At 41.4% G+C, this 13077-nt stretch overlaps 1 protein-coding gene across 1 annotated transcript in view; it reads left to right on the forward strand.

Annotated features, from left to right (window-relative positions):
• The first annotated feature begins 2760 nt into the window (after positions 1 to 2760).
• Positions 2761 to 13077, forward strand: part of dtwd2 (DTW domain containing 2) — a 119910-nt gene continuing 109593 nt past the window's right edge. Inside the window, exon 1 of the mRNA XM_048528027.2 lies at positions 2761 to 2942. Within this exon, the coding sequence (XP_048383984.1) occupies positions 2788 to 2942 (155 nt within the window). The 5' untranslated portion in view covers positions 2761 to 2787. The remainder of the gene's footprint in view (positions 2943 to 13077) is intronic.

A 13077-nucleotide genomic window follows, 5' to 3' on the forward strand; every position in this document is an offset into this window, starting at 1 on the left:
CCTGCTGAGCTTTTCCAGCAATTTCTATTTTTATAGCTTAACTTGAAGTTGCGTCTCAGATGGGCATGTATTTGAACCTGTCTAACAATGATTTATATGTTTTTGTAACCAGTATTTCCGCAGTGCCATCCAGTTTTATCTCAAATTTCACAGATCTCTGCCTTTTCCGAAAGTGCTGATCTTTTAAAGACGAATAATTTCGAAGGCAAATGGAAGCTTGGGGTGAAATTATTTACATGTTTTTAACAAATATTTAAATATATTTAGTTCAAAGCATATGCCAGAAAAGCTTGATTCTAAGCTTCATTTGAATTTGTAAATTGGAAGCAGTTTCAGAACCCTATGGTGGCTGATAGCTTGCCTAAATCCAAAATTCACCCAATGAAGTCAAGTGCGAGAGTGTCAAAGTTGAACTTTGTTAGAATATTTACGTGCCATTTGCAACCTAATTTGTTAACTAATTTGATCCTTTTGATACAATGGAGTATACTGTGTGGAATTCATAATTGGTACTTCAACAACTCACATTTATAGGGCATGATTAATACAAAGAATGTTCCAGAGTGTTTCTTGGCTTTGTGTATGGAAAATAGGTGTCAAGCCAGAAAGGTAGCAAGACGTCATGTGACTGGAGGCTTGGTCAAAGACAATTTTGAAAGAAGGCATTAAAGATTTAGAAGTTTACAAAGGGAAATACAGAAATTGGGAGCCATACAACCGTCAGCTCTGATAATATTATTGAGACAAAGGGAGGAGAAAGTAAAATGCTAATCAGAACAATGCAGCGCTGTATTGGAGAGAATATAGGGGAAGTTAAGGTTATTGAAGGTTGCAAACATAGGGTAGAATTCATGAATGCAAATGCAAAATTAATGCACTTGAAAAATGAAGATATAAATTAGTGAGAATAACAAAGATGAAAGGTTAAATAAATTGAGATCAGAATAATTTAAATGGTGAACAGGCTCATGGTGCTGAATGACATAACTTTGTTTCCATATTCTTACAAATGATTTTTGATCAGGACAGGAGGCATGCGACAGAGTTTTGCACAAGTTGAACTTTTGCAGTGTTAGCTTGAGGAAAAACTGTAGCTAAAATTTTAAAAAAATGAAAATGATGAAAATATGTCAGCAAATGTGCAGAGAAACAACCTTACTCCCAAACATTATTAATGCTTTTCTATATGAATACTGACAAGTTACTGTGTATTTTCAACGTTCAATTGCTCTGAAACTCGGCCACATGTATCCTGCCCTGCTCAAATATCATTAGTCGGAACATAGGAACATGAGCAGGTCATTCAACTCTTGAACCTGTTTCAAATTTATTTAGATCTGTATCTCAATTCAATTTACCCATTAATCTCCAATGTCATCACAAATTTGTGTTGGCTTTTGCTCGTTCACTGCAATAAATGACCAAATAAACTCAATCATACAGCATGGAAACAAACCGTTTGATCCAACTGGTCCACAGCAACCATATTCCCAAGTGAAAATAGTCCCACCTGCTTGCATGTGGCTCACATCCCTCCAAACTTTTCCTGTTCACGTATTTATCCAAATGTCTTTCAAACATTTTAACTGTAACTACCACTTTCTCCGGCAGCGCAGTTCATTCCACACACTAACCACTTGCTGTGTAAAAAGGTTTCCCCTCATGTCCTTTTTAATTCTTTCTCTTCTCATGTTAAAATATGTCCCCTAGTTTTGAACTCTCTCACTTTAGGGAAAATACCTTTGTTATTCATGCCCCTCATGATTTGAGAAACCTTTATAAGGTCCACCTCTCAACCGCATATGCTCTAGCCCCAGCCTATTATAACCCAGACCCTACTTGACCGACAGAGCAGTTCCAAAATTTGCATACAATACAAAACTTGGAAGTGTTGTGAATATGAAGAAGATGGTGCAGAATTTCAAAACGATATAGAAGCTTGGTGGAATGAGTAGATGAATAACAGATGAGATTTAATGCAGAAAATTTGGAGGAATTCATTTTCGTGAAATGTATCCTGAGAAGCAATTCTCACGGAGGTACATGATCAGAAGTATCAGTGTGTATGTGCACAAATCATTGAGGTTTCAGAACAGGTTGTGAGAATGGTTACAAAACATACAGCAGCATAGGCTTTATTGGTAGAGGCATTAAAATAAAAAGCAAGACATTATTGTTAAACTTGGATAGAATTCCTCAACTGGAACATTGCATCCACTTCTACCATCACGTTTTGGGAAGATTCACAAAAATGTTTTCATAGATAAAGAAATTCGGTTACATTGATAAGTTGCGGAGTTAGGACTGTTTTCCTTTGAGAAAGATCGAGAGGAGATTTGATACATCCATGTAAAGTCACAGGGTAGTTGACAGATTAATTGTGAGACCAGTCGGTGGATTGATCAGGAACCGGAAGGCACAGATTTAGGATAATTGTTAACAGTTGTGGTACTAACATCATCATGCAACCAGTGACCAGGCTCTGGAATATACTTTCTGAATAATAAAGGCCTTCAAAAGAGAATCCGATTTTATCTGAAAGGGGAAGACTTGAGTTGGGGTGTGTACCAAGATGTGACTTGCTCCTTCATCGCCGCAGCACAGACAGGACGGGCTGAATGGCCTCCCTCCAAGCCGTGTCCATTGTGTACTGGGGAACAGTGTTGGTGCGCCCTCTGATGGGGACGATGGCACCGTACGCCCGCTGCTCCCTCTGCCGGTACTCTCTGCCCTGTGCGGTGCCTGGCCTGGGGACGCGCCCTGACTTCCACCTCGCTCGTGTGCAACATGGAAGCCGACAGGGTGGTACGGGAGGCAGCTGGAGACTCGCAAGGTGGGAGGTCCGGTGTAAGCTGCGCCGATGAAGAACTAAACGTCTTGCAGGAACTGTCAGAGTTGCCGGTGGAGATGGCGGGGAAGAGGCCGACATGCTCCCGCTGCAGGTACTGAAAGTGATGTTGGGGCAGTAGGAGCGGGGCCTCGGTGAGCCCGAGTCAGGAGCTGAGTGTCACAGGGCGGAACATCCTGCATCCCCTCAACCAAACTAACAGCAGTGTTTCTTTGCATTGAAACATGTATGTCTCAAGCCCCTATAAATGCTATCGTAATCAAGTATTTAAATAACTTTGAAATTTTAAATCATTACTAATCGCTCGGTACCGGGTAATCTTTGTGGGTCTCGCTAGTTTTGACTGAAAGGGGACGGCAGCTTATTGCCCATGTCCTTAAATCATCGGTCGCCATGGAAACCGAGAGACGCTCATGGATTGGGAATGTCCTGTTGCAGTTCTCACGTTTGGAAACACCTTGACATCGGTACTTTGTCTCATGAAATAATTCGTGCAAATAGTTACAGTAGTGGCGGCCATATGATCCGTCATGTTCATGTGACCTCGCTGCCAGAGTTACTAGACCTGTTCCATTTTCCACATAAGCCTTGCAACATATCTCTTCTGATAATTGGCTACTTATCTTTTGGAAGACATAATTGTGCCTGCCACCACCAAACTCTCAAGCAGATCCAAAGCACTGCATAAAATATTTTTCCTTCTGTCGCCTCAAGTTCTTTTGCTGTTCAATTTACGTCAAATTATAGAGTTAGGCAGGATAGAAAGAGGCCCTTCTGCCCATCATGCCTGCACAAATTATCAGGCACCCATCTACTCTAGTCTTGTTTGCAATGTTTGGCCTTTTGCTTTATATGCTATTGCACTTCACATGCTCATCTTAAATGTTTCGATGAGTTCTGGCCCGTACCACCCGTTTTAGGCAGTGAGTTCAGACACCCATTGCTCTCTGGGTGAAAAAAATGAATTCCTAAACGCCACCTAAACTTGCTGTTTCTCCCCTTGACTATGCCGCCCAGGATTATTGACCCCTCTACTAAGGGAAAGGTTATTTTCCTCTATACCCTATATATGCCCCATATCATGGATTCAGTCAGGCATCCCCTCAACCTTCTGTGTTGTTAGAAAAACAATCCCAGCCTATCTGGCCTGTATTCTTGAAATATTTAAGCCCAGGCAACATCTTGGTGAATCTCCTCTGCACAGTACTCCAGCTGTGGCCCAACAATAATTTCTGGATTTTTCTTCGTACACTGTCCAGACAGCACATGATTTTGAACCTCTATCAAATCTCTTAACTTTCTCTGAAGGTACCAGGCCCTGATTCATCAATTTATATATGAAAATAATGTATCTCAATCCTGTAAGCCGCCCACTGCCTTTACTTCCTGATATGCATTGCCCAGAATTGAATGTATTATTCCCGTTGAGGCCCAACCACTGTTTAGTAGGTGGCCAGTATAATATCCTTGCTCCTGTACAATTGGTTTTATTAAGTGTTAACTCCTTTCAAAAACCTGTCCTGTCCTGTTGAGCGATATGTGCATATATACCCCAAAGTACTTCTGGTTCTGCAGGCATTGTACCTTTTCTGTTACACATGATAGAATTGTACCCTTTCCATTGCCTTCCTGCCTGGACATTGGTGCAGCATGCAAATAGGTCAGGCAAAAAATGTGTGCATGTTATTTAAAGTGAATACAGCGAAAACCAGTAACTGAAATATTTGGATGTAAAGAAATTCTCGAGTGGAAGATTGAGATGAATTTAAAAAAAAGTTGCCCAAGACATTCAAAGAAGAATATTGTGCGATATATATTTTTTCACAGTATTTCTAAAACTATTTGCAAGAGCATTGTTAGATAATACCATGTATAAACATGATCTGTTACCAAGAGTGATCTGTGCGGTACCTAATCTGTGTTTTTAACCATTGAAAAATTTACTCTGGTAAATAAGAACAGTTAAAGAATATTTTCAGTTTCTAGGAAATTTTCAAATATAGTATATGTGAATAGCAAAGGTCTTTTCCCTAAGGTGGGAGGAGTTCAAAAGTAGGGGACATATTTTAACGTGAAAGGCGAAAGGTTTAAAAAGGATGAGGGGCAAACTTTTTACATATGAAGTGGTTAGTATGTGGAATAAGTGTTACTGTACCTGCATCCAATGCTTAAAATACATTTGGATAAATACATGAATAGGAAAAGTTTGGAGGGATATGGACCACACACAGGCAGGGTGGGACTAGTTTCATTTGAGAACATGGTCGGCGTGGACAAGTTGGACGAAACCATCTGTTTCCATGCTGACTGACTGTATACTAATATGCATGAGTCTATTGTCTGAAATGTTAAGAAGCATTCTAAACTGTGATACACATGATGATCTCCTGCAACAGAAAGTATAATGTCTGAGCCATGATTATTTGTTTTGCATGTTTTGTTCTGAGAAGTGGAATGTTTAGTGGGATGTATGGAACTAGAGATAATTCCAGTCATGTTCAGGAAGGCAGAGGTAGACATGGAATTAGATCATTAGATCAATGAGTATGTAAAGTACATGATTCAGAATTTTAATAATAAACCGTTGGATGAGAGAGAAATAATACTAATCTATTTATTCATACTTAGCAAAAGGTGTTGAAAGCACTTTTGAAATATATTTCCTCCTGGTCTGATTTTTAATCAGAATGTTGTAGCTATGTCATGGATTTTTTTTGTTGTTGACTCAAAATCTTAAATCTTTTGGTTAGCTTCAATTAGTATGATCTTAATTGTCAAGGTAGTGTACTAGACAATGAAGAACATTACCTTATCAATATCCTCAGATTTTTTTCTCTGTCCACAATGGTTGCAAAAGAGATTTTCAAACAATTTTTAATTAAAACGTTGTAATTTCCTCCTCAGTGATAGTTGTTTGCTCACTGCTGCTTTTTAATTTTGTACCTTTTATCCCATCTTTATTGTAGTTGTTTGGTTATTGTTCATTTCAACTTTCCACTGGTAAGTTACAGATTTAGTTGTAATTTGTGACTTTTCTATGAATGTAAAACTGGAGCGAGATGCAACAGCAGCACAGATTTGCCTGTGTACCCATATTTATAGACACAGAATCATGGCTATTAATTGATTGTGGTTAAATGACTAAGCAATTTTTACACATGCCAAGTTTTTTAAAAAAGATGTTCCATAGCATTGGTAGCCGGAGTCATGAGTGTGATTTAACTTGGTGCATTGTGAAGGGAATTGGCAAAATTTCTGAATTGGATAGGGTGAAGGAGTGTAGGATTTGGCTCACAGATGGATTAGTGGGAGCATTGTAGTGAATAACCAGTCTGTAAGTGCTAATTTGTAGATTTATAATCAGTTTACACAAACATTGCGCTCTGAGTGAGAAAAATTGTGATTAATGGAGTTCAACATGAGAATATACATAATTCTTTGACATTTGCATCATCTGTAGGCGGGGTGGTTAAGAAGGCATTTAGCATGCTCGACTTAATTGCTTGGACTTTTGATTATAGGGGTTGGTATGTCATTTGATATTGTACAGGACGATGCAGAACGACTGGTGGTCAAAACTGGCAGAACAAACACAGCAGTATGCAGACACTGGCAACACCAGAGCTTTTTATGAGTCTCTGCGCACGATGTGTGGACCGACCGGCCAACTTCAGGCCCCTTTGCGCTCTGCTGACGGTGCCAGTTTGCTTACTGACAAAGAAGCCATCATGGAGCAATGGACAGAACACTACGAGAACCTCTTCGCGGACAATCACCAAGTACAAACAGCATCCATCGAGAGAATCCCGCAGCAGGACATCAGATCCGAACTCGACCGTCCACCAACGCTGGATGAGGTTCAATCTGCCATCTCTAAGCTGAAACTCCACAAAGCCCCCGGTATCGACGGAATCCCCGCAGAAGTATACAAATTAGGAGGAGCTTCGCTCCTGAACGAACTCACCAACCTATTTACACTCTGTTGGGAACAGGGTGAGGTGCCAGCTGATCTATGTGATTCTGTGATAGTCTCCCTGTATAAGAACAAGGGTGAGAAATCGGACTGTTCGAACTACAGAGGTGTCACTCTGCTTTCTACGGCCGGGAAGATTCTCTCCAGAATCCTCTTGGACAGACTGATTCCCACCATTGTGGAGGACAACCTGACAGAAAGCCAATGTGGTTTTAGAGCGAACAGAAGCACATCCAACATGATCTTCGCACTACGCCAACTTCAGGAGAAATGCCGTGAGCAGAACGTTGGACTGTACACGGCATTCATTGACTTCACCAAAGCCTTCGATACTGTCAGCCGAGACGGTCTATGGAAAATCCTGGGGAAGCTCGGATGCCCGCCTAAGTACTGAACCATCCTACAGCAACTTCATGAAGGTCAGAGCGGGGAGGTGAAATACAACGGTGACCTATCACACCCATTCCCCATCAGCAACGGCATGAAGCAGGGCTGCGTCTTGGCACCAACGCTCTTCGCCATCTTCTTCAACATGATGCTGCAGGAAGCGAAGGAGGGCATCACGAAAGCATCTACATTCACTTCCGCCCGGACAGCAATGTCTTCAATCTGCACCGCTTCCTCGCTCGCACAAAGACAACACGGGAGCCCATCATGGAGCCGCTGTATGCGGACAACTGTGCCCTACTCTCACACACAGAAGATGCGCTACAGACTGCAGTGACACGCCTCTCCGAAGCTGCGAAGGCTTTCGGGCTAACGATCAGTCTGAAGAAGACGGAGATCCTGTACCAGAAGCCACTGCGCGGCACATACAATCCACCTCGAATCTCGATCGACGGCCACCCCCTCAACACGGTCGAACGTTTCACGTACCTGGGAAGCATAATCTCCAACAATGCTACAATCACAGGAGACGTCGACAATTGCCTTTCGAAAGCAAGTAGCGCCTTCAGGCGACTGTGGAAGCGTGTATGGGGAAACCACTCTAAGCATGTCGACAAAAATCCAGGTTTACAAGGCCATGGTCGTCACCACACTGCTCTACGGCTCCGAAGCCTGGGTTCTGTATCGGAAACAGATGCAGCTGCTGGAACGATTCCACCGACGTTGCCTGCGCTCTATATCAGGCATCACGGTGTCTCTAACAATGAAGTGCTGGAAAAGGCCTGGCTCCTCAGCATCGAAGCGACCCTTCTCCTGAAGCAACTTTGATGGTCGGGTCACGTATTGCGAATGGACAACACCAGAATACCCAAGACAGTGTTCTTCGGGGAACTCTGTTGACGGCAAAAGAAACCGCGGTGCCCCGCACAAGCGCTACAAGGACCAACTGAAGCAACAGCTGTCTCAGGCCGGCATCGCCTCAATGGATTGGCGAAAGCTGGCCTCTGACAGGGACGCATGGCGGAAGAAAACTATGACGGCAATGGAGCAGTTCGAATGTTCGAGGAGAGCAGCAGCAGAGGACAGACGGAAACGCAGGAAGGAGCACTCATCTCAAGCCCCGCTGTCCGGAGCATTCCCCTGCCCTCATTGCCCTAGGATCTGCAGGTCCAGAATAGGACTCTACAGCCACCAACGGTTGTGCAAATGAAATCACAGACGAATCTCTTCCCAACTGATCTTCGCAAGCGAAGAATCTGCCTGATGATGATGAGGGTGTCGATAGGGCTTCTTCTGGAGTACTGTGTCCAGTCTGGTCCCCGTGTTGTAGGATGGATATTATCAAGCTGGAGCTGGCTCGGAAAAGATTTACCAGGATGATGCCAGGAATGGAGGGTCTGAGTTAGAACGAGAGGCTGGATAGGCTTGGACTTTTTTCATTGGAGCACAGGAAGTAGAGCGGTGAACTTATGGAAGTTTATAAAATCATGAGAGTATAGATAAGGTGAATGGTAGGTGTCTTTTCCCTCGGGCAAGGGATTTCAAGCCGGGGGGCATATTTTTAAGGTGCGAGCAGAAAGATTTTAAAAAAGGTATGAGGAGCAACTTTTTTTACATGGAGTGATTTGTGTGTGGAATGAACTTCCAGAGGAAATGGTGGATGTGGGTACTGTCACAAAGTTTAAAAGACTTTCGGATAGGCCTATGATGGGAGGGATATGGGCCTAGCACCAGCAGGTGGGCTAATTTAATTGGGATTATGGTCAGCCTGGACTGGTTGGACCGAAGGGTCTGTTTCCGTGCTGTATGGCTCCACAACTCTATGCCTAAGGTCATTCACTTTGAATTCTAGGAAAAATAAATTAGATATTTTCAAAATGAGGAGAAGCCAGAAACTTTGGATAAACAAATTAATTTGTGTGACGACTTGCACACATTAGTAGTAACTAGTTATCAGTAAAAAGAAAAATGAAGACTTCTTTATTTCATCGGAATTATCTTATAAAGGGTAGGATGTTATATTATCAAAAACACTGTATCCATAAAATTTTGGAAAACCACCTTCAAATTTGTCATTGTTTCGTGGCATTACATAGAGTAAACAATCTGGATAGAATACTGTACATAACTTTGCACTCTGAAGTGTCACACTACAATTACTTCAGAATGTTGTGAATGAATTTTTTTGTGTGGAATTGGAGCTTCAGTTTCAGACACCTTGGTAAGACCACCTTTGGAGTATTGTATTGAGTTGTGGGCATTGTATCTTGGAAAGGATATATAAACCTTAATGGGGGGGTATATTGCACATTTATAATTTTCTCTCAGTGAGTTGTAAGGAATATAAAATTAAAGACTGAAGTATTATTGTTCAAGTATTGAAGTATTGCACTATTCCTTCCTCACGAAATATCTTCCCAACAGTACACTTTTGCCCTGAATATTTTTTTTTAAAATAATATTGTTTAACCTCAGGACTTTGATATGGACCTTATCTGTATGTGTCAATAATCAGAGTCCTTTACAAATTTCCACCTGTATGCAGTTTTTTTTTTAACAGTTGCTTTGAGTAGTCCAAGAAACATAAATCAAAAATCCTCTCAAAATATCTTATGGAACAATTTAACAAGAGAAATGTTTCAAAGTTAACTTGATGGTGTGATAACATACTGTATTTACAAAACAAATAGTTCCTGGAATATAGTAATTTAAATTGTTTTTTCTCAGCAAAATTATCTTCGAAAATATTCATATCACCTTGTTTTGGTGTTCCATACAAAAACAAAGCATAATCTGGTTACTTTCCCATTTCATGATTGTCATGGGGGATTTTGGCCTCAGTGCTCCGTCGTCAATGTATAGAAATAAATGAGGGAATGACACTTTAAAGCCGTAAATTCTGTCAAACGCTGTAGATTTTCCTTGAATCAAATGCTGTGCAAATGAAGAGCAAGACACAAAAAAGTGGATTTTTAAAATTGCATTGTATTAAGTTTCTTTGGATGACATAGCTCCAGAAGGCGAGATGGATTCTCTAAGGTTTTTGCAAAGATTTGTAGCTTGGGTTGTATGGATTAGGGGAGGCAATGGCCTCGCAGTATTATCACTGGACTGTTAGTCCAGAAAATCCGATAATGCTCTGGGGATCCGGGTTTGGTCCCACCACAACAGATGGTGGAACTTGAATTCAATAAATATCTAGAATTAAGAATCAAATGATGACTGTGAATCCATTGTTGATTGTTGGAAAAACCCATCTGGTTCACGAATGTCCCTCAGGGGAGGGAACTGCCATCCTTATCCGGCCTACATGAGTTCCTGCTTCCTTGAATAATGTGGCCAGTTTCTTTGGCTAGCGGGATGTCAGTTGACATGAATAATGCTCTGACATCAAAGGATACCACAATCTCGTTGTCACTAGTTTTTAATGTTCTTGAGGGTATTGAGGAGTTCTTGGCTGGAGTGGATGGAATGGAGTGATTTGTCAACTAGGTGTTTCAGTGTCTGTTGTAGGCCCTTGGCCAACTTGTGTGATGGTGTGCCCAGTAGGGAGACAGTGGGTCTGAAGGGGATGTCTGGTTTGTTTACTTTAGGGAGTCCATAGAAGTGGGGGGTGTTTGTGGCTTCTGGTTTAGTTCTCTTGTGGTCCGTCTTGATTATCTGTCCTGCATTCTTTAGTCTCTTCAGTGTTTGAGTGATCCTATTCCCTGGCTGTGGTGTTGGGTCTACCACCACCTCTCAGTAGGTGTTTGTATCTGCGAGTAGTGCCTATGCTTTCTCAACATAGCCCAGTTTGTTCATAATGAAGGTCATGCGCCTTTATCCGCAAGTGCCGACTAAATAGACAACACCAAGACAACACAGTATGCCTTAACACACTGGCCACACTGCCCTACATCAAGAACAGGTTAGAAATGACGACAAGATTCCTATGACCATTAGGAGTCATGGTAGCACATAAGCCCACAACCCCACAGTCATGCTATGACAAACACTCATAAGGATTAAAGACCCCCATACACACAACATACAGAAACAATGCAGTTTACAAAATACCATGCACAGACTGCTACAAACATTACATTGGACAGACAGGAAGGACACTGGCCATCAGAATACACAAACATTAACTAGCAGCAAAATGACGTGACAAACCTTCCCTGATATCAGTATACTCGGACAATGAAGGCCATCAGTTTAACAGGGACAATGTAACCATAGTAGCCCAAGCCAAACGTAGACATGTACGGAATTCCTAGAGGCTTGGTTCTCAACCCATAGTGCAATCAACAAGCATATAGAATTGGACTCCATGTACAAAGTCACACAGAACAGAACCGGAAATGATACTACTCACCATAATGGACCGTACAGTATAAATTCTGAGCGACGTAGAACAACATTGCTTCGTCGGAGGCATCACTGATGATATTACCTCGCATGGTGATGAAACATCTGCATGAAACAAGTCAGCTCAGCAAATAAGTCAACAACTTCAAGATAGATTCTTGTTTTACACTTTGGGCGCACATTATTATCACAGCTAAATCTATTACAGCAGGAACTAATGTACGTTCTTTAATAACTTCCCTGTGAATTTTGTATTTGAAATAACAGCAGCAATATTTGTTAAAGGTGGAATGTACACTAACGACTGGCTGAGAAATACTCAGCTGACTCACATCTCACACTTTGACTTCATGGAGAAAATGCACATTTATCCCAAAGCATGTTATGGATTCCGTGCTAGGAGGTTTACAGTGGAATAATATCACCATTCTTTTGCTGTGCGTGACTCAAAATCCTGGAATACCCTTCCAAATAACACTGTGGGTGTACCTACACTATGTGAATTGCAACAGTTAAGATGAGAGGAGAAAGATTTAAAATGGACATAAAGCACACTTTTTCACGCAGAGGATGGCTCGTGTATGGAAATAGCTGCCCTAGGAAGTGGTGGAGGCTGGTATATTTACAACATTTAAAAGGCATCTGGATAAATATATGAATAGGAGGGGTTTGGAGGGGTATGGGCCAAATGCTGACAAATGGGACTAGATTAAGTTAGGCTATCTGATCGGCATGGACAAGTTGGACCAAAGGGCCTGTTTCCATGCTGTATAACACTATGACTATAAGACAGTACACCATCACCACCTCGCAAATAATTAAGCCTCTTATCCCCTCAATCCTGCTCCACCATTGAAGATTTTGGAAGGACTGATTACTCTGCATTGCTGCCAACTCCCAATAACCTTTAATCCCTTGCTTCAAAATATCTATCTACACCTGTCTTAAAAATATTCAAGGACTTTTCTTCCACCATCTTTTCAGGGAACATTCCAAAGATTCTCAGATCTGAAGGAAAAAAAAATGCCTGATGTGTTTTAAATGGGTGACTCCTGATTTTTAAACAGTGACCACTAGCTCTATTTTCTCTAATAAGAAGAAGAATCTTTTTTCACATCTGCTTTCTGGATGCCACATCTTTGCCTACTCAAGTAACCTATATAAGTTTTCAATATCATTTGTCCTTTTCACAACTTACTTTCTGTTTATTGTCTATCTGTCATTTATGAAAATTGTAAACAGTTGAGGTCTCAGCTTCAAACCCTGTGGTACACCACAAATTAGATTTTAGCAACCTGTGAAAAGCCTATTTATATCTATGCTCAGCTTTCTGTTTGCCAGCTAATTTTCTATTCAAGCCAATATGCGATCTTGTACATCTGAGTTTTTAATTTCTGGAGTAACCTTTGATGTGGTACCTTATCAAATGCCTTCTAGAAATTTAAAATACAGTACACCGACCAATTCCCCTCTATCCACAGCAATTGTTACCCTCTCAAAGATCTACACTAGATTGGTT

The sequence above is a fragment of the Stegostoma tigrinum genome, chromosome 3 (genome assembly GCF_030684315.1).
Source record: "Stegostoma tigrinum isolate sSteTig4 chromosome 3, sSteTig4.hap1, whole genome shotgun sequence".
Lineage (NCBI taxonomy): Eukaryota > Metazoa > Chordata > Chondrichthyes > Orectolobiformes > Stegostomatidae > Stegostoma > Stegostoma tigrinum.